This window comes from Hylobates moloch, unplaced genomic scaffold (assembly GCF_009828535.3).
Source record: "Hylobates moloch isolate HMO894 unplaced genomic scaffold, HMol_V3 SCAFFOLD_1, whole genome shotgun sequence".
Classification (NCBI taxonomy): Eukaryota; Metazoa; Chordata; class Mammalia; order Primates; family Hylobatidae; genus Hylobates; species Hylobates moloch.
The window spans coordinates 83,274,712-83,295,126 of NW_026652276.1; the positions used below are offsets into that span (position 1 = coordinate 83,274,712).

At 39.1% G+C, this 20,415-nt stretch overlaps 1 protein-coding gene across 4 annotated transcripts in view; it reads left to right on the top strand.

The window, feature by feature from the left end:
- BAZ2B (bromodomain adjacent to zinc finger domain 2B) overlaps nucleotides 1-20,415 on the top strand; it is a 385,701-nt gene that overhangs the window by 320,172 nt on the left and 45,114 nt on the right. For all 4 annotated transcript variants that reach the window (XM_058441739.1, XM_058441732.1, XM_058441742.1 and 1 more), the window contains 2 exons: nucleotides 6,614-6,676; nucleotides 8,083-8,227. In XM_058441739.1, coding sequence (XP_058297722.1) covers nucleotides 6,614-6,676; nucleotides 8,083-8,227 — 208 coding nt within the window. The remainder of the gene's footprint in view (nucleotides 1-6,613; nucleotides 6,677-8,082; nucleotides 8,228-20,415) is intronic.

Here is a 20,415-nt window from a genome sequence, read left to right on the forward strand (position 1 = left end):
AACAGAGTAAGTAGATAATTGAGGGCAGGGGGAGGTAAAGGAACAGATAATTGAAGACAGGAAATGATTATTTATTTTTGGACTTGCTGAGTTTGAGGTACCCATGTATAGGAGCTCAGCAGTCAGTTAGATTTAGGGATCTGAGGCCTGAAGAAGAGTTTGCTCTTAGAAATATAGATCTGCGTGTTATTATCATGTAGATGATAATTTAAAATCACGAGGTAATAAGATTGCAGAGGGGGATTGGTTTAGTGAATAGAGTAGTGGACTGAGGTTGGAACCTCAGGGAACATCAGTATTTAATAGGAGCCCACAAGGCTCCTTGTTCAAGAAGCAAGAGCAGAGAAGTTAGAGATTTCTATGAGTTGGGGGTCCCCAAGACCACCTTCAGGTTCAGTGATTCACTAGGATGATTCACAGAACTCAGCATATACTTGTGCTTATAGCAATGAATTACTACAGTAAAAGGAAACAAAGCAAAATCAGCAAAGAGTGTATGGGCAAAGTCCAGAGGAAACCAGATACAAGCTTCCAAGAGTCATCTCCCAGCAGAGTCACACACGACAGGCTTAATTCACTCAGCAACAAGTTACAACAACATACATGAAATGTTATCTACTAGGGAAGCTCATTAGAGACTCAGTGTCCAGGTTTTTACTGGGGGCTGGTACCTGTAGGTACCGTCTGCATAGCATGTGCCAAAATATCAGATTCCCTGAAGAAAAGCAGGTATTCAGCATAATCCACACTGTTAGCGCAAATAGTTCAGGTCCATATTAAGAGCTCATCTTAACCCTCCCAAAATCCAAGTTCTCATATGCCAGGCCAAGGACCAACCTTGTAAGAAGGCTTCCAGAGGATACCAATCAGGCCTGCTATGTTAAGTGTTTTCTACACATGTAATAATAACAGTAATCAAGAAAATCAAACATTGCAAAAAGGAGAGTGATAAACAATGTTAAAGCAGTAGGAAGCTAGTGTGATGTGGACCAAAAATGTTGATTGAATTTGGCAACATAGAGGTCATTGGTAACCAGTGTCAACACAGTTTTATTAGAGGGATGAGCGCACCTACCAGGCTATAATTGATTGATTACAATAGAAAGTGAGAAAATGAAGATAACTGTTTCAAGCATTGTGCCTCAGAAGACAGGGAGTTCCTAGAGCAGGAGAAGGGGCCAAGGATTTTACAGATGTTAAAGACGAGATGATTTTTGATGGAAAGGAAAGAGTCAATAAAATGAGAGAAGGGGATTTAAGATAAAAGAAATTTTAAAAAGCACTGTGGTATAAGGTTCTAAAGATTTTGGAGGGGCTTCAATCAAGGTGAAGGAGCTACCTTTGAAGAGTAGGTCAAAGGGAAGAAGGCAAGGTCATAGAGGGATGTGTGTGTGTGTGTGTATGTATATGAGTTTAGGGAAAGCTACCATAAGTCATGAAAATGGACACGTATAAAAGATTGAAGTTCACCTTTTATCAGAAAAGAATGCTAGATAGGGCTGTGGAATTGAACTCAAAAAACAACGTACAGCTAACTATTTCTTCTGCCCTCAATGCTAAGAGCACTTAGCTAAGGAAGTCTAGAAAGAACTCTTTTGCCTTATTGCATCAACTCAGTAATGCTGGAGAAATAAAGCTTAGAGAGATGAATTTATCAATGGAATGTGAAAGAAAGCTGAGAGATGAATTTATCGATGGAATGTGTGAAAATAATATCCAGTTGGAACCAATGATAATCAAATTTATGAATGAATGTAGAACTTATGCTACACAATTCTCTTTCTTAAGTAAAAATATCATGAGTACAAAATGTTTTCATAAATTCTCCATTTCCAATGTTGTATTTTAAATCAGAATGGTAAAAATTATTGGAATGAACTTTTCTTTTTTTGTTAATTTTGGTAAAACATTTAACGTGAGATTCACCCTCTTAATAAATGTTTAAGTGTACAGTATACACTGTTGGTAACTATGGGCGTGAGGTTGTACAACAGCTTTCTAGAACTTACTCATCTTGCATAACTGAAACTTCACACCCATTAAATAGTAACTCCCCAATTTCCCTTTCCTCCCAGCCCCTGGCAACCACCATTCTACTCTCTGTTTCTATGAGTTTGACTGTTTTAGATACCTCATATAATTGGAATCATATAGAATTTGACCTTCTGTGACTGGTTTATTTCACTTTGCATAATGTCCTCAAGGTTCACCCATGTTGTTACTTATGGCAGGATTTTTTTAAGGCTGAATAATATTTCACTGTATCTATATATCACATTTTGTTTATTCATCCATCCCTCAGTGGACACTTGGGTTGCTTTCACCATTTGGCCGTTGTGAATAACATTGCAATGAACATGACAGCACAAATACTTCAAGATCCTGATTTCAGTTCTTTTGAATAAATACCCAGAGGTAGGATTGCAGGATCAGATGGTTCTATTTTTAATTTTTTGAGGAGCTTTTATACTGTTTTCCCCAGTGGTTACGCTATTTTACAATCCCACACTCCCAACAGTGTATGAGAGTTCCAGTTTCTCCATATCCTTGCCAACACTGCTGTCTCTCTCTTTCTCTTTCCTTTTGAGAGTAACTACCCTAACAAGTGTGAGATGATATCTCATTGTGATTTTGATTTTACATTTCCCTGATTAGTGATGTTGGACGTCTTTTCACATACCTGTTGGCCATTTGTATGTCTTCACTGCAAAAATGTCTATTCAGGTTCTTTGCCATTTTTAAAATCTGGTTATCTGGTTTTTGCTATTGAGTTGTAAGAGTTACTTACATATTTTAGATATTAACCCCTTATCAAATATATGGTTTGCAGATATTTTCTCCTGTCCTGTGGGTTCTCTTTTCAGTCTGTTGTTTCCTTTGCTATGAAGAAGCACTTTAATTTGATATAGTGCCACTTGTCTATTTTTGCTTTTATTCCCTGTGTTTTTCATGTCATATTCAAGAACTCATTGTAATGAATTTAACTTTACTGCTTTTAAGAGTACCAATCTGAAAATGAGACTACATTGAGATTCCTTGCAGAAATAATTTATTTCATAATATTATACTTTTGAAACTACTGAATTATGTACATTCATCTGTGACAAATAATATGAAGGGTATGTAATTTGAGTATCAGAAGTGTAATTACTCAAACAAAAGATAACATTTATAAACAATCTGCTTCATTTGGCAAGTGGAGCTGTTTCCATAGCAGGAATTAAGCCTTTCTGACCAAAATTAATCACCTTTTCATAGAATTAGTAGCCTCTTTTAGCACTTCACATTATAAATTGTTTTAAAGTGTTAACTCATAAGTTCGATAACTTGGACAACTATGTACTGGGATTTTAGTTTACTCCCCTGTATAGTTATCTTACTAAACTAGAACTTATTTACAGAAATTATTTGTTTCACTTGGTTTCTTTTTTAACAGAGAACTAACAAACCATACATTTTATTCTTTACACATAGACTATTTGAAAATCATTATTAAAGTTTTAAAGGAGAGGTGTCATTTAAGGTAGTATTTCACTTTTTTTTTTTTTTTTTTTTGAGACAGAGTCTCGCTCTGTCACCCAGGCTGGAGTGCAGGGGCGCGATCTCAGCTCACTGCAACCTCCGCCTCCTGGTTCAAGTGATTCTCCTGCCTCAGCTTCCTGAGTAGCTGAAATTACAGGCATGTGCCACCACGCCCAGCTAATTTTTGTATTTTTAGTAGAGACAGGGTTTCACCATGTTGGCCAGGCTGGTCTCAATCTCTTGACCTTGTGATCCGCCTGCCTCGGCCTCCTGAAGTGCTGGGATTACAGGCGTGAGCCACTGCACCCAGCCATATTTCACTTTTTTATGATTATTGAATTATAGAGTTAAATAGATTTTAGGATTTCACTGGCAAAGGTAGATCCTTGTTAGTAATGTGAGAAAACAATTTCAAAATTTTGTAAAGTAATAAATATTGGACCTAAGAAGTCAAATTAACATTTCATGTTAAATGATTTGAATTATTCTTTATAATAAAGAACTGGCAGACACCTCAATATCCTATATAAGTAAAATTTTGACTACTTAATGAAATTGATAAGTTAGGCACATTAGTTCTCAAAAAATAGATTTGACCTCTCAGTTAAGTTTTAAGTAGAGTATTGGTAGTTACCTTCCTTAAAGGATTGATTGCAGGGAGGTTTTCTTATTGAGACCCATATGATCTCTCTCGATTAGAGGATACTGCCCTTGACTAGATCATAGCCCCTTTATCTCAAAGAGAATTCCCTGTTCTCACTCTTCATTCCTTCATTCTGTAGAGCTGTGTTGACACCTATGGGAGTTTAACCTCACAAGTTGGCCTGTGAGAGGTTCTGTGGACAATTAAACTCTGACATATAGGGACATATAATGATGCTCTTTTTTGGTTGGGGAACTGTGACTGGGATAGGTTCTGTGTTCTTAGTTTTGTTGTTGCTGCTACTACCTTTCTCTCTGTTCTTCCAAGTTTTTGTTAATCTCTGAAAATTTTAAGTGCTATTAGCCAAAACTCCTTTAAATAAAACTTTAGGAGACATTTTATTTCTTTTTGCATTGTAGGAAGAGTCTTAAAAATTGCAGTTAGAATATTTGGCTGATACATGGCATTTTCAAATATTTGATATCTTATTTTGAATATTTATTGATTGAATTGTATTTTTGCATGAACAGATTATCAGACATTTGTCCTGCTGATCAGAAGATCATTTTAGAATCTATATATAAATATTCCCATAAAAGTCAAGATTTAAGAGTTGTTGAGCTAGTTATCTTTTAAGGTTTCTTTTAATTCCAAATAGAATTCATGCTACTGTTAGCACAAATAATGTGCCTAAACACCTTTGTAACTTGGTTCCCTAAATTTGGGTAAGGAATGGATGAATGAGAGATAATGGTAAAACTATGGGAGTCTTTTTTTCACTTTTTTTTTTTCATTGGGTAGTAGCCATACTGGTCAGAAATACATATTTGTGTGGTTGGTGACAGTGTGGCTTTTTATAAATGCTTATAGGAAGTAAACATCAAAAACAAGTTGTTATTTTTCTTTAATCTGGGCTGTACCTGCATCTTCTTATTAAAGTAGGAACACTGTTGGTTACTTTCAGATCTGTTCTTACTTAGTCCTCACAAAACCTTCATGTAGTAGGTAACATTATCACCAGATTTACAGATGAATCGCCTTACAAAGGTTAAGTAATTTGCCTATGTCTAGTAGTGCAGCTAAGATCCAAAGAAACCCGTGTACCTTCTGTTCATGCTTTCCCTCTAAAACCTACAATTTGGAGATAGTTCTTCTGTTGTCATTTTCTGGAATGAAAAATTTCACATAATTACTTACAAACCTTCTATTTATGAAATTAGGACTATGCATGTTAGGAATTATTTTTATTCTAAAAACTCAATATGTTCAAGTATATCAAGTATATAGTATAACTAATCTCCTTCCCTTCAAAAATAACTCCTTCAGTTGATAGTATCAGTATTTTTCCAGTCTCCTAGATTTAAAACCTTAACATCATAATTTATTTATTCCATCATCTCCCTTGCTCCTCTGTGCCGCATATTCATGAGCTGGCAAGACTTAACAGCTCTATAACTATGTAATATCTCTTACATCCATTTGCTTTTTTCCATCTTTATTTCTTTTATGCCAGTAAGAACCATATCCCTCCTTCTCTAATCTGTTAGCTAGTTTTACCAATTTTAATCCCTTCTCTGCTCCAGGCCATCTTACAAATATTGCCAGAATAACCTTTGGAAAGCATAGCTCTGATATTTAACCTGCCCTCAAAGGATCATTTTGTTAATTGCCAAGCATTTACAGCTCTTCAAAATCTAGCCTTAAACTCATCTTGCCTCATCTCCTACCTTACCTCTTTATGCACCTCTCATGTCAAGACATGTCAGACTCTTTTCTCTGCTGGATGCATTTCTAACCATTCTTTAGTAGCTAATTAAAACATGACTTCTTCTATAAAGCCTCCCTTTGTATACATTTCCACTAAAAGTAGTCTTACTCTGCCTTGAACTTCACAGGTTTTAATCACTACCTCTCTTTGAGACCCTTATACTTTCCTGCTTTGGGGGAGTTTATTGTGTGTGTGGTTTGTTATGTTTTGTTTCTTTTGGGGATAGAGTCTGCAGGCTGGAGTGCAGTGGCATGATCATAGCTCACTGCAGCCTTGAACTTCTGGGCTTAACCAATCCTCCTGTGTCAGCCTCCCAAGTAGCTGGGACTGCAGGAACAAGCCACTAAGCTAATTTTATATTTTGTAGATACTGGGTCTGACTATGATGTCCAGGCTGGTCTCAAATTCCTGGCCTCAAGTGATCCTCCCACCTCAGCATCCTAAAGTGCTGGGATTACAGACATGAGCTACCATACCTAGGTTTTTGTGTGTTTTTTTAAACATAATGTTTTATGTATCTCTCTACCAGATTATTAGTTTATAGAAAAGAACTGAGTCTTAATACCTTTCCACAGTGCCTCTTCTAGTACTTTGCATATAGGAGACTTTCATTAAATATTTACTGATTGAATAAATAAATCTTAAAACAGATAAATGAGACTGTATTTTCTTATGTATAGGATGAAGGTGACCAAGCAGCAAGTGTTGAAGAGCTGGAAAAACAGATTGAAAAACTGAGTAAAGTAAGCACTTTTCTGATTAACATTTAACTTCTTCACAGTGTTTTAGAAATCTACATTGTATGGGGATTAGTTTTTCTGACTGCTAAGCAAAAACAGGCTTTTGGCGAGTAATTAAAAATGAAGATTCTGAGTAGCATTTTTGTCAGAAAAAAAATTAGGAACACTAGAAACATTCTTACAATTGAACTTTACAAGCTTAATGCCAAGGTTAAAAGCATGCCTCTTAAAACATGATATTGAACTTAATCAGAGCCTAGAAAGAAAATATTCTATACTCTTCAGCTTTTTATATAAATACAAAATATCAATTAAGGCATAGTTTTATTTCTTGGAATTAATTACTAAAAAATTCAGTTGAATTCATAGTAACAGTTTCAGCATCTTAGGTTTTATTTTACATTTGTATATTTGTGGGTTTTATTTGCATTGGATTTGTAAACTGTGTATGTATTTGCATACTTCTCATTAAAAATTCCATTTCAGAAGTGGTTTACGCCTGTAATCCCAGCACTTTGGGAGGCTGAGGTGAGAGGATCATTTGAGCCCAGGAGTTTCAGACAAGCCTGGGCAACAGGCTAAGAAAAACAATTTCATAGCATTAGTGAAATTTAAGATGAGCTTTTTATAAGAACAAAATGAGTTTTCAAAGGTATTACGAGATGCCTGTGTATGGTATTAATATTAGATTCTTCACAGACCTATCCCAAAACTTAATTATTTGTTGTCTAGGTTTACAACATGAGTGTAAAAATAGTCAAATACAGGTTTAGCCAATTACATATGTATTATTTGTTTTTTGTTTTGCTTTGCTTTTTGAAACAGAGTCTTGCTCTGGCACCTAGGCTGGAGTGCAATGGCGTGGTCACTGCAGCCTTGACCTCCCAGGCTCAAGCGATCCTCCCACCTCAGCCTCCGCGGTAGTGGAACTACAGGCATGTGCCACCGTGCCCAGCTGATTTTTTGTATTTTTTGTAGAGATGGGATCTCACTATGTTGCCAAGGCTGGTCTCTAATTCCTGGGTTCAAATGATCCACCCACCTCGGCCTCCCAGAGTGCTGGGATTACAGGCATGAGCCACTGTGCCTGGCCATATTTTGCTGGCCATAGTTTGCTTTGGCTCCATAAAATACTTGATCCCATTGTTTATTATCAAGTAAAAGGATAAGTTTTATTAGGTAACTTATCCTTTTACTCCATGGCAACAAAAATAATTATCCTTAAAATGATTTCTATCTTTATAAATGTTACTGAAATTGAAGTCAGGCATGAATATTTAGCCCTTTTGCTCTTTTCCCAGTAGTGAAATTTATGTGCTTAAAGGTATAATAAGTATAAAGTTACATATATATTAATTTTTAAAGCATTTAACATCCCAAACCTAATTATATGTACCATTTTTTAACAGCAACAGAGTCAGTACAGAAGGAAGCTCTTTGATGCCTCTCACTCATTGCGTTCAGTGATGTTTGGCCAGGATCGTTACAGACGCCGGTACTGGATTCTTCCCCAATGTGGGGGGATTTTTGTAGAAGGCATGGAGAGTGGTGAAGGTAAGAACTAATAATCCGATACAAATTGTTAAATAAGAAACTATATATTTTAAAACTGCTACTTCTTCAATATATTTTGTGTTCCCATGATCAATGTTTGGTAAACATGTAAAACCTTAATTCTCATTCCTTTTGCACTCATAATGCCCCTTCACTGATACACACTTCCTCCTAGCCCTTGATATTTATTTTGCTACTCTTTCTGACATCAGACATAAGCTGTTCTTTCTTTCTTTGGTGGACAAAGACTTGTATTTCCATCTATATTACCTTTTATAGCTGCTGTTCCATTTCTCTTTCTTCCCATTGTCAAACTTCCCAATAAGTGGTTTATTCTTTTACAGTAAGCATACATCCTGACAGTAACCCTCTGCAGGTAACTTGCTTAAATCTAAGATCTTCATCATAATACTCATTCCTTTTCAAATCTTGTTAATGTTTGAAATTTGTGATCACTTCCTTCTCCTTCAAACTTCTTCCTTTTTTGAATTTTGTGATACCACAAATTCATGATATTCTACCTTTAGATTTCTTTCGCTGGCTCCATTTCTGTTACATTAACTAACAGAGTGCATTGTGCATTTATGTGCTCAGTAAACCTTCTAGAATTTAACTTTTCAGAGCTCCATGTCTGGACATTTTCAAATGCCAGATTCTGATGGGGACAAAATTGTTATGTTAGTGCTTAGAGATTTTGGAATAGCTATTGACTCATGTTGGTACATGGAAGCAAAAATGTTTTTACATTCTGAAAATCTGTAAGAACTAACATTAACACTTTTGTCCCCATCAGACATGGAAGATAAAACACATTTTTGAATGCCTGCTATGTGCTAGACATTTCTAGGCACTGTAGGAGACACAAAGCTGTATAAAATAGAATCCATGTCGTGTTTATAGTCCACTGGGGAGAGAAGACTGGCTAATCATATAGATGACCCTAATATAAAATATAAATAAAGCAGTTGGTTTTAAGGGTTTTGTTTTTAGTGATGGGATCACTTTTTTAAAAAAGAAAATGTTATGCAGAATCTCAATATCTAACAAAAATGAATTGTTCTGATTGATCTACTTGGGAGAATTTTCTAGCATATACAAATAGACTTCTGTTCTATATACTTGCTTTCCAATTCAGGAGTGACCCAAGAGGCATCTCTAATGATGTTAAGATTCTGCACTAAAGAGTAAGCTCAGAACCTATAAAAGTGAAGTGCCTAGAGGGATCAAAGCTGAGAAACATTATGTACCTTACTTAACATTTTGTCATAATGTTTGGTACAGATGGCCATCTCTGCCACTAGACTGTGAGCTCTTGGAGAACAGGGACTAATTTTGGCAGGGGAATTACACTAAAATAGATAATGTGGGAGCAAAGTACGCACTGGATTGGAAGAAGTAGTAAAGAAACTGATTGTGGAACCGTTACAGTAACCCAGCTAAAAAGTAGAGAGGCCATAACCTCAGGAGCAAACAGGGATAAAAGGAAGACAGAAAGAAGGATCTTGAAGGTTGAATTGCTGTAAGAAATTATTGAGTATGATGTAGGAAAGTGGAAATTAGAGATAAATTTAATGACTTAATTCCCAATAGAAAAATTATGGGCCAGACGTGGTGGCTCACACCTTTAATCCCAGCGCTTTAGGAGGCCAAGGCAGACAGATCACTTGAGGCCAGGAGCTTGAGACCAGCCTGGGCAACATGGCAAAGCCCCATCTCTAGCAAAAAATACAAAAATTAGCCAGATGCAGTGACACGTGCCTATAGTCCAGCTACTCTGGAGGCTGAGGCACAAGAATCGCTTGAACCGAGGAGACAGAGGTTGCAATGAGCCAAGAGTGCACCACTGCACTCCAGCCTGGGTGGCAGAGTGGGCCCTGTCTCAAAAATAAATAAATAAATACATATATACATACATAATAAAAATTATGATACTTTGGCCGAGCACGGTGGCTCACACCTGTAATCCCAGCACTTTGTGAGGTCAACAGGGGTGGACTACCTGAGGTCAGGAGTTCGTGACCAGCCTGACCAACATAGAGAAACCCCATCTCTACTAAAAATACAAAAAAATTAGCCAGGTGTGGTGACGCATGCCAGTAATCCCAGCTACTCAGGAGGCTGAGGCAGGAGAATTGCTTGAACCCAAGGCTCCTGGCCTCAAGTGATCTGTCTGCCTTGGCCTCCTAAAGTGCTGGGATTAAAGGTGTGAGCCACCATGTCTGGCCCATAATTTTTCTATTGGGAATTAAGTCATTAAATTTATCTCTAATTTCCACTTTCCTACATCATACTCAATAATTTCTTGAACCCAGGAGGCAAGCAGAGGTTGCAGTAAGCCGAGATCGTGCCATTGCACTTCAGCCTGGGCAACAGGAGTGAAGATCCATCTCTAAATAAATAAATGAATGATACTTTAAAATGAATTAGAGCAGTCAATAGGAGGGGTTGTTTGAAATGAAATTAAGTCAAAGTTTTAGTATAGGATCTAATTTAAAATGACAAAATTATGGGTCATTTAGAAGTACAGAGCCTGGACCGGGTGCGGTGGCTCACACCTGTAATCCCAGCACTTTGGGAGGCTGAGACGGGCGGATCACGAGGTCAGGAGATCAAGAACATCCTGGTTAACATGGTGAAACCCCGTCTCTACTAAAAATACAAAAATATTAGCCGGGCTTGGTGGCGGGCACCTGTAGTCCCAGTACTCGGGAGGCTGAGGCAGGAGAATGGCATGAACCCGGGAGGCGGAGCTTGCAGTGAGCCAAGATTGCGCCACTGGGCGAGAGAGCGAGACTCCGTCTCAAAAAAAAAAAAAAAAATTAGTACAGTGTCTGGGAGACTTAAGAGCAGATTTTTTTTATAAATATATATTTTTATTATACTTTAAGTTCCAGAGTACGTGTGCACAACGTGCAGATTTGTTACATATGTATACATGTGCGATGTTGGTGTGCCGCACCCATTAACTTGTCATTTGCATTAGGTATATCTCCTAATGCTATCCCTCCCCTCTCCCCACACCCCACGACAGGCCCTGGTGTATGATGTTCCCCTTCCTTTGTCCAAGTGTTGTCATTGTTCAATTCCCACCTATGAGTGAGAACATGCAGTGTTTGGTTTTTTGTCTTTGCGATAGTTTGCTGAAAATGATGGTTTCCAGCTTCATCTGTGTCCCTACAAAGGACATGAACTCATCCTTTTCTATGGCTGCATAATATTCCATGGTGTATATGTGCCACATTTTCTTAATCCAGTCTATCATTGTTTGACATTTGGGTTGAAATATCATTTGACCCAGCCATCCCATTACTGGGATTTATTCCCCAAAGGAATATAAATCATGCTGCTATAAAGCCACATGCACACGTATGTTTATTGCAGCACTACTCACAATAGCAAAGACTTGGAACCAACCCAAATGTCCAACAAAGATTTTTTTTAAATGCCCAGGTGAGTGGCTTTTTAACCTTATGAATCACCTGAAAAGCTTAAGAAAACGACCAATCTGAGCCCTACCCCAGACCAGTTAAATATTCAATATGATTAAGAGCCACATTCTTCTTAGTCACTTGGGCATGTAAACTTGAAGTATCTAGGACATCAACTTTTCCTTCAAAATACCTGAAATCAGTCTCTTTGCAACACTACTGAAATCAGTTCTTTTTTTTTTTAATTTTTGATTTTTTTATTTCTTTTTTTTTTTATTATACTTTAGGTTTTAGGGTACATGTGCACAATGTGCAGGTTTGTTACATATGTATCCATGTGCCATGTTGTTTGAAATCAGTTCTTTATCATTGTATACCTGGATTATTACACCCGTCCTCAACTTCTCTATATACAATTCCCTCCTTCCATCACATTCTGTCATCATATCGTGTCTCTACTCTGAAACCTTAAATGACCTCTATAACCTGTAACATGATGTAGTAAATATGTACTTAGCCTGGACCGTATACAGTTCTGACCCCAAGCTATCTTTACGCTGTTCTGTTAATGAGAATTCCCTAGTCCAGTCTATTCACTCAACACGTGTATTCCTCCCCTTGCATCTGTGCCAAATCTTGTTTATTATAATAATAATCTGCTTTTCTTCTACCGTCGAAATTTCACCCATCCTTCTTGATCCAGCTCAAATCCTAAGCTTTTCCACAAACTTCCCAGCTTATTTAAGTGGACCTTTTAATAAACGTGAAATTGAACTCCCAGAAAAGCAGGTAATTAATTAGACCATTATTTTAGCACATTAATGTATATACTATTTCCTTATTTAAATCTTATAATTGTCATCTGTGCTTTTAATTTTCCATAGTGTTAGAAGGATAGTACTTTATATATCACAGGCACACTTAAAATACTTTAAGATTTAAATAAGTAAATAAATAATTTAATGTCTTTATAAGGTTTTATAAGAATAGCTTATAGGAGACAGTTTGTTTGTTTTTTTTTAGGCCTCTCAGATTATCATTGATCGAATTTACATATTAGACCTCCATTTCCATCCAGGCTCTTCTATGTAACCTCTCTGGACGCTGATTTCCCTTTCTGCAAAAAAGTGTTAATAAGCTGTATATGAATTATTTGATTGTTACAAGGATCATGTCAGATAATGGATCTAAAAGAACTACAAAATGATATATAAATAGCAGTTGTACTTTATACTCTTATTTGTGGTCATTGCAGAGCAGGGGGAAGTAGGGATAATTTTTCACTTTATTTTCTTCTAAAGTTTTTTATTATTTCATTAATAGACATATTAATAGACATTAATGAAATAAGGGAATATACGTCTGCTATATTCTATGTGCTATGAACTTATAAATAATAGGTATAGATTCCTTCTCTTTATCTTACAGCTAATTAAAATGAGGAAAAAACTCAGATGATTTATTCATCAAGTGTTTATTTGCACCTGTATTGTGCCTTGTACTAAGTGCTGTGGAGATGCAAAAGAAGACCAGGCACACTGGTTCATTGCCTGTAATCCTAGCACTTTGGGAGGCTGAGGCAGGAGGATTGCTTGAGCCCAGGAGTTCACAACGAGCCTGGGCAACGTAGCAAGACCTTGTGTCTACTAAAATCACATATATATGGCTGACTGTGGTGTGCACCTGTAATCTCAGTTACTCAGGAGGCTGACACAGGGGGATCACTTGAGCAAAACAAGATGCAAAAGAATCAGTTAACCTGTCCCTATCCACAAAAAGCTCACAATCTAATTGGAAAGATATAGCACATATGAAGACAAAGAGAAGATACAAGTGTATAATATGAGCAAGTAGTGTGTCTGACAGGCAAGGCTGATAAAGATCAGTAAGTGTCAAACTAGTAGAAACTACTGTAAATAAATGGGTGCTGAAAGTTAATTCAGCTTTAACAATATATATTATTGTCATCATCTTATTTATTACTTTTTTTTTTTTTTTTTTGAGACGGATTCTCACCCTGTCTCCCAGGCTGGAGTGCAGTGGCGCAATCTTGGCTCACTGCAAGCTCCACCTCCCACGTTCACGCCGTTCTCCTGCCTCAGCCTCCCAAGTAGCTGGGACTACAGGCATCCGCCACCACTCCTGGCTAATTTTTTTGTATTTTTTTAGTAGAGACGGGGTTTCACTGTGTTAGCCAGGATGGTCTCAATCTCCTGACCTCATGATCTGCCCGCCTCTGCCTCCCAAAGTGCTGGGATTACAGGTGTGAGCCACTGCGCCCAGCTGCTTATTTATTACTTTCTAAAAGTTCCTTAAAAGTATAATGTGTTCTTAATAAAGACAGTTTAGATTTAACATTAAATGTACAAGTTTTTAAAAAGTTCTTATAATAACATTAACATCAATTAATATTATGGGGAGAAGATATCAGACATTGGATTACCTTCACAGAAAAATATTAATTAAATTCATGTTGTACAAGAGGCAAGGTAATATATACCACAAGCAATACACACAGTGCTAATAACAATAATGTTTATTAGTGATGTTAACTTCAGAGCAGATAAGTAACAGAGCACTTAGGGGATCTCTGAGCCCCTGCAGTGGTTCCACAGGGGTGTGCCTTGTCCAGTTGGAGACTGGACAAGAAACAAGATCACTCAAAGAGAAGACTCTGCCTTCATACCACTATATATTTTCAGGTTAGTCCAAGTCCTTCATTATTCTCAGAAACAACATATATCTCAAAGGACCTCTGGGCCTAGGAACAACACTAGGGAGTATGCATTACAAAGGACCAGGGTCTACAAACCAAGGACTTTGAGAACAGCAGCTAAAGACCCTACTGTTCCTCTGCAAATCAGCTCAGTGGCTAAGCAGGTTTGCTGATGGGTCTTGGGAACAAGAGAAGGAAGAGAGCCCCCATGGCTGTTTAGCTAAGACTGAGGGTTTATTCCTTCTCAGTCCACCCCCTGACCCTTGGTGTGGCTCACTAGATATATGCGTCCCCATCTGGAATAGAAAGCAATTAGATTTTAAATGGTGCCTTCAGTGTTTGTTGACGGTGCTGAAAGAGTCATTATATAGCCAGAGAAATTCTAAAACAAACAATATACCACAGCATTAGGAGATACAGAGCTCCCATGAGCAATCTGGCTGCATATCCAACAAAAAGTCCAAAGCTATGCAATTCTCTAATATTACTCAGGTCAAGGAAGCAATACTAATTTGTTCAGTGATATGATCCCAGGCTTTCTCAATGGCAGCGTTTCCCACGATAGCAATTGCGGGTCATACCCTCAGTTTCATAGGTGACTATTCAAGGCAAGAGCCCTTGTACAAAGTAATGAAAGCCTGTATCCTTGACACCTGCAGATAGGCTCTAATGCTGGCCCTGGAGACCACAGCTGGGAAAGTGACCAGTGTCTTAGATTTTGGGTCACTATTAAAGGTCTCATAGTACTTCCAAAATATGCAGTGTTATGTGCATGTGGGAGGCAGGGAAAGCATGTCTTTCACATAAGACTCCAGGTTCCACTGGATTACAGAGGTTTAATGCTACATTTTATATCCACTTGGCATTTATGTTTTTCTGGGGTTAACACACTGTCGGCATGCTATTAGACTCAACTGCAGGTCTGAAGTGGAAGTATTTGGTTGAGAGTTTTATGCTGCTTTGGGGTTCTCCTAATGTGGGATATGGATCCACTGGGAGCCAAGATGTCAGAGTAGGTGTTTCTCTGCACCTGAGAAGTTGAGTAGAGTTTTACACAGTACGACTAGTAAGGGAAGAGTTAATGGAGGGCCAGGGCAAATGAGAACTCTGGTTAATACCAGCTAGGAGTAATTCCCATGGTGTTATCTGGGAGTGGAATTTTCAGAAGGTCCTCCACAGTTGAGTATGTTAAGCATAACAAATCCCACATTGTGATAGCTTTGCACTGAGTGTCATTGTGTGGGATCGCTGCAGAGGATTATTTGGTACAGTTTGTTAATATCTGCAAGAAAGGTGAAGAGAGAGTTATTCATGCCTCTACCACCCTTTCACTTTTTTTGGTCAGGCACGTTTATGCCCAAGCACAGTCCATCATCATCTTCAAGGACAACCTATATGGCCTGTTCTTTCTTTCTGCAACAGTAAGTTCCACATGAAAGCAGGAGTTGCACTTTCCCACCAGAGAAACTCTGTGGATAGAATATACTATATGGGTATATAGACTGCAGCAAAATCTCCCACTTGCAGAATAAGCATACAACAGAAATTTAGAATGTTTGGAATAAAGAGAGAATCAAAATTGCCCTTCTGTAGGTATAGCTAGCAGTGTCATCAGGAAGTCAGAAGAGCATCCAAGTTTGTGTCCATCCATTTGTCTCTAATATGAACACACAAACCTCTCAGCCACCTGTTGAAATTATGACAGGTACAACAAAAGGAAATAACTACTGAGGTATAAAAACTCAGGTCTTGGCATACCAAGTAGATTCTTCGTCTGTTTCTGCTTTTTGACTCCCAGGTGCCAAGGAACTTCACCAAAGTGGAGGGACCTTTATGAGTATAAACAGCAGAGGTCACCCAGACCAGACAATCTTATAGAAGTCATTGTTAAAGGGATGGGTACAGCTGTCTTTCAGAATGCTATTCCAGCATTCTATACTGCCTGTGGTAAAGAGGGAGCCTAGAACAGCCACTTAGTACCATGTTGGCAATACCATTCTACATGGTCCCATTGTAGAATGCCAGCAGCTGTGAAAGCACTTTCATTGCTTAATTGTATCGTATCTAGAAACCCCAATATATAATAATATGCCTAAGTCTTGATAGTATGTATATTATCTGCAAATGCAGGAGACACAGTAACTCCAAAGGTGTATACCATTCATTAGCTAGAGGAGATCAAACACCCAAAAACTAACACATGCCATCAGAGTCTCTGCCTGAGACCAGACATAGATCACTTGTAGTTCTAGTGTCAAACAGAGTTAGGCAAACGGGGTTGTTAAATTGTGAAATGGTGTTGCGCAGTACCCCTGCCTGAGTCTGTTCTTGTGTAAGAAATGTAACCTGTTTCACCTCTAGGTGTGCAACACTGTCGCACAATGTCTGCCGACCTTGTAAGTGGGTTTTGGCAACATACCTGGCCAACAGTTACAGAAGCTAATAACAGAAGTCACAAAAAAATGTCTTAACTAAGGGCCAGGCATGGTGGCTTATACCTGTAATCCCAGCACTTTGGGAAGCTGAGGTGGGAGGATTAGTTGAGCCCAGGATTTCAAGATCAGCCTGGGTAACATGGTGGAACCCCATCTCTACAGAAAAATTAGCCAGGTATAGTTCCAGCTACTTAGGAGTTTAAGGTGGGACAATCAGTTAAGCACAGGAGTTCGAGGCTGCAGTGAGCCACAACTGCATCACAGCACTTCAGCCTCAGGGACACAGCAAGACCCTGTCTCAAAAAGAAAAAAAAGTCCAACTGACATGTGGACTTAAATACCCCACCCTGATAAAGGAACAACTAGAGTTCACGCAAAAGGTCCAAAAGCCTTTGCAGTGATTGTAATTCTAATCTTTCAGCCATAGGTAACATGGACTCCAAACCCCTGTTGAGGAACTTGTTTACCAGAGCTCTTTTGCAGTCTGGAGCAATAGATACTTGGTCCTCCATTTCTAGCAAACCCATAAATATTGGAGGCTCTTCTCTTTTCCAGCATAATCATCTGGGGTACATGGTTAGTGATCCCTTGGAAGAGAGTAAAGGGGACTGAGCCCACCTGTATTTCTCCTGGAGTTTGAAAGGGCTCACATTAGGAACAAAGAAGCTTGGCCTCTAGAGTTGACTCAAACTCACAAAGTGGAGCTGATGACTAGGAGCATTCCCACCAGCAATGCCACTTCCAGAGTCAAGATAATGCAGGCCGGGCGCGGTGGCTCACGCTTGTAATCCCAGCACTTTGGGAGGCCGAGGCGGGTGGATCACGAGGTCAGGAGATCGAGACCACGGTGAAACCCCGTCTCTACTAAAAATACAAAAAATTAGCCGGGCGTGGTGGCGGGCGCCTGTAGTCCCAGCTACTCGGAGAGGCTGAGGCAGGAGAATGGCGTGAACCCGGGAGGCGGAGCTTGCAGTGAGCCGAGATTGCGCCACTGCACTCCAGCCTGGGCGACAGAGCGAGACTCCATCTCAAAGAAAAAAAAAAAGATAATGCAGAGTATCTCCCTGACTCTATGTCCTTTTTTGGAGAGTCTCGAGGCTCGAGATCTTACCAGTTTGTGTGGATGAAGCTTAATAACCCTCATCCTCCCCAGGGACCTTCGTCACCTAATCTCCTAGTGACTCCACCTCTCCCAATAACTACTCAAGTCTGTAAACTATTCAGTATCATGTTTCATCTCACATGTCCCTTTTCCACAGTCTCAGTGGGTCTTTTAACTTTTTGAATAGGACTACATTCCCACACTCAAGAATTAGGCCATCTCTCAATTTCTGTCTTATCATTCCTTCTGTTTATGAGCAATACCACATTTACTGGTGTGAGGGAGACTGCCTGAAGTTCAGCCTATCTGTCTACTCCTTCTTTTGTTCCTTCTTTCTTTATATTTTTGGCAGAAACCTGTGCATCTCATGAGACCCTGTCTCTTTCCATTTCCGCCTCTGCTGTGGGGCTTGTATGACCTAAAAAGAACTATTTCATGTCCAGCATTGCCTCCCAGATGAAGAAATAAGTCAAAGCCGTTGTCCACTTAGGAGGACCTGCTCTGATTCGGTCATCCAACATTTTCTGCACCAAGAGCGTGTTGTCAGGGATTCTCTACTCAAACCCTGGATTTTCTTATAATTACGCTAACGTAGCCAGTTGTCTCAGACTGGATCCACTTCGCATTCAAGTCTCAGGAAAATCACCCCAATGGTAATATGTTTTACCCATGCTACCAAGCATCCAGTTTAGAAGCAGGGTTACAACATCAGCCCTGGTATTATTAGTCAACCCAGACTGCTCACTGTTTAACCAGGTCATGTGTTTCCTTTTACTCAGCTTCACTTAACAACACTGTTGTCTCCTAACCATGCGAATTAGCAGGCCAAGCCTCTACTATCCCTACGATAGTGGACCTAGTAAGAGTCTTGCTCTTGCTCTGTATAATGCTGGATCTCCTCCTGCTGGTGTTCTCACTCAGGCTCCTGTACACCGTGTGTCACAGTAACTGGCTTCACGTACAGCAGGACCAGTTGCCTCATATTACAGATAAACAGTGGGAATTTGCCCCACCTTCCCTTCTAGAGAGACTACCACACCCTTTCAATTTGTACTCCTGAAAATCTCTAAGCTGATAAGGAGAACACATAGAACTTAATTTCAAGCCACCTTATTACACTGGAAACCTTCTTTACCACTTGAGGGCTTCTGCCGTTCTCAGGCGTAGCTACTGAGACCATCCTAACTGCCAAGTGAATTACCACTGTCCCCGGGAGGAATTCTTTGACTCATGGGTTCTCCTCTTTCAGAAAGCCATGACATCGGGACTTTGTTGGGCACCAACTGTAGTACAAGATGCATGGTTACACAAACCACTAACACACGGTGCTAATAGCAGCAAAGTTTGTTAGTGAGAGTAACCTACAAGCAGAGAATTAACCGTACACAGGATTCCCAGCCTCCATAATGATTCCACAGGACTTGGACATGCAACAAGAGCACTCCGAGAGACGAAACACTGTACCCCACACCTTGCCCTGTATGCATTAGTGTGAGAAAGAGTAGAAAGCACCTAATTTCTGAGTAATGATAAACATTATCAAGGGACCTTTGGGTTTAGAAACAGTGCTAGGACACATGCATATCAAGGGTCAAAGTCTACATAGGGAGGACACTGAGAACAGTGTTGATGTCAGCTGAAGGCCTTCTGACCTTCTGCTGCCTCTCAGGGAAGTGGGAAAGAAGAAAGCCCCTATGGCCTTCCAGCCAAAACCAAGGATTTTTTTTCCAGTCCAGTTCACTGGGTTTTTTTTATTTGTTTTTTGTTTTGTTTTGTTTTGCTTCATTATACTATAAGTTCTGAGATACAAGTGCAGAACATACAGGTTTGTTACATAGGTATTCACTTGCCATGGTGGTTTGCTGCACCCATCAACCCGTCATCTACATTAGGTATTGCTCCTAATGCTATCCCTCCCCAAGACCCTCACCCCCCCGACAGGCCCCAATGTGTGTTGTTCCCCTCCCTATGTCCATGTGTTCTCATTGTTCAATGCCCACTTATGAGTGAGAACATGTGGTGTTTGGTTTTCTGTTCCTGTGTTAGTTTGCTAAGAATGATGGTTTCCAGCTTCATCCATGTCCCTGCAAAGGACATGAACTCATCCTTTTTTATGGCTGCATAGTATTCCATGGTGTCTATGTGCCACATTTTCTTTATCCAGTCTATCATTGATGGGCATTTGAGTTGGTTCCAAGTCTTTGCTATTGTGAACAGTGCTGCAATAAACATACGTGTGTGTGTCTTTATAGTAGAATGATATATAATCCTTTGGATATATACCTAGTAATGAGATTGCTGGGTCAAATTGTATTTCTGGTTCTAGATCATTGAGGAATCACCACACTGTCTTCCACAATGGTTGAACTAATGTACACTACCACCAACAGTGTAAAAGCATTCCTATTTCTCCACAGCCTCACCAGCATCTGTTGTTTCCTGACTTTTTAATGATTGCCATTCTAACTGGCATGAGATGTTATCTCATTGTGGTTTTGATTTGCATT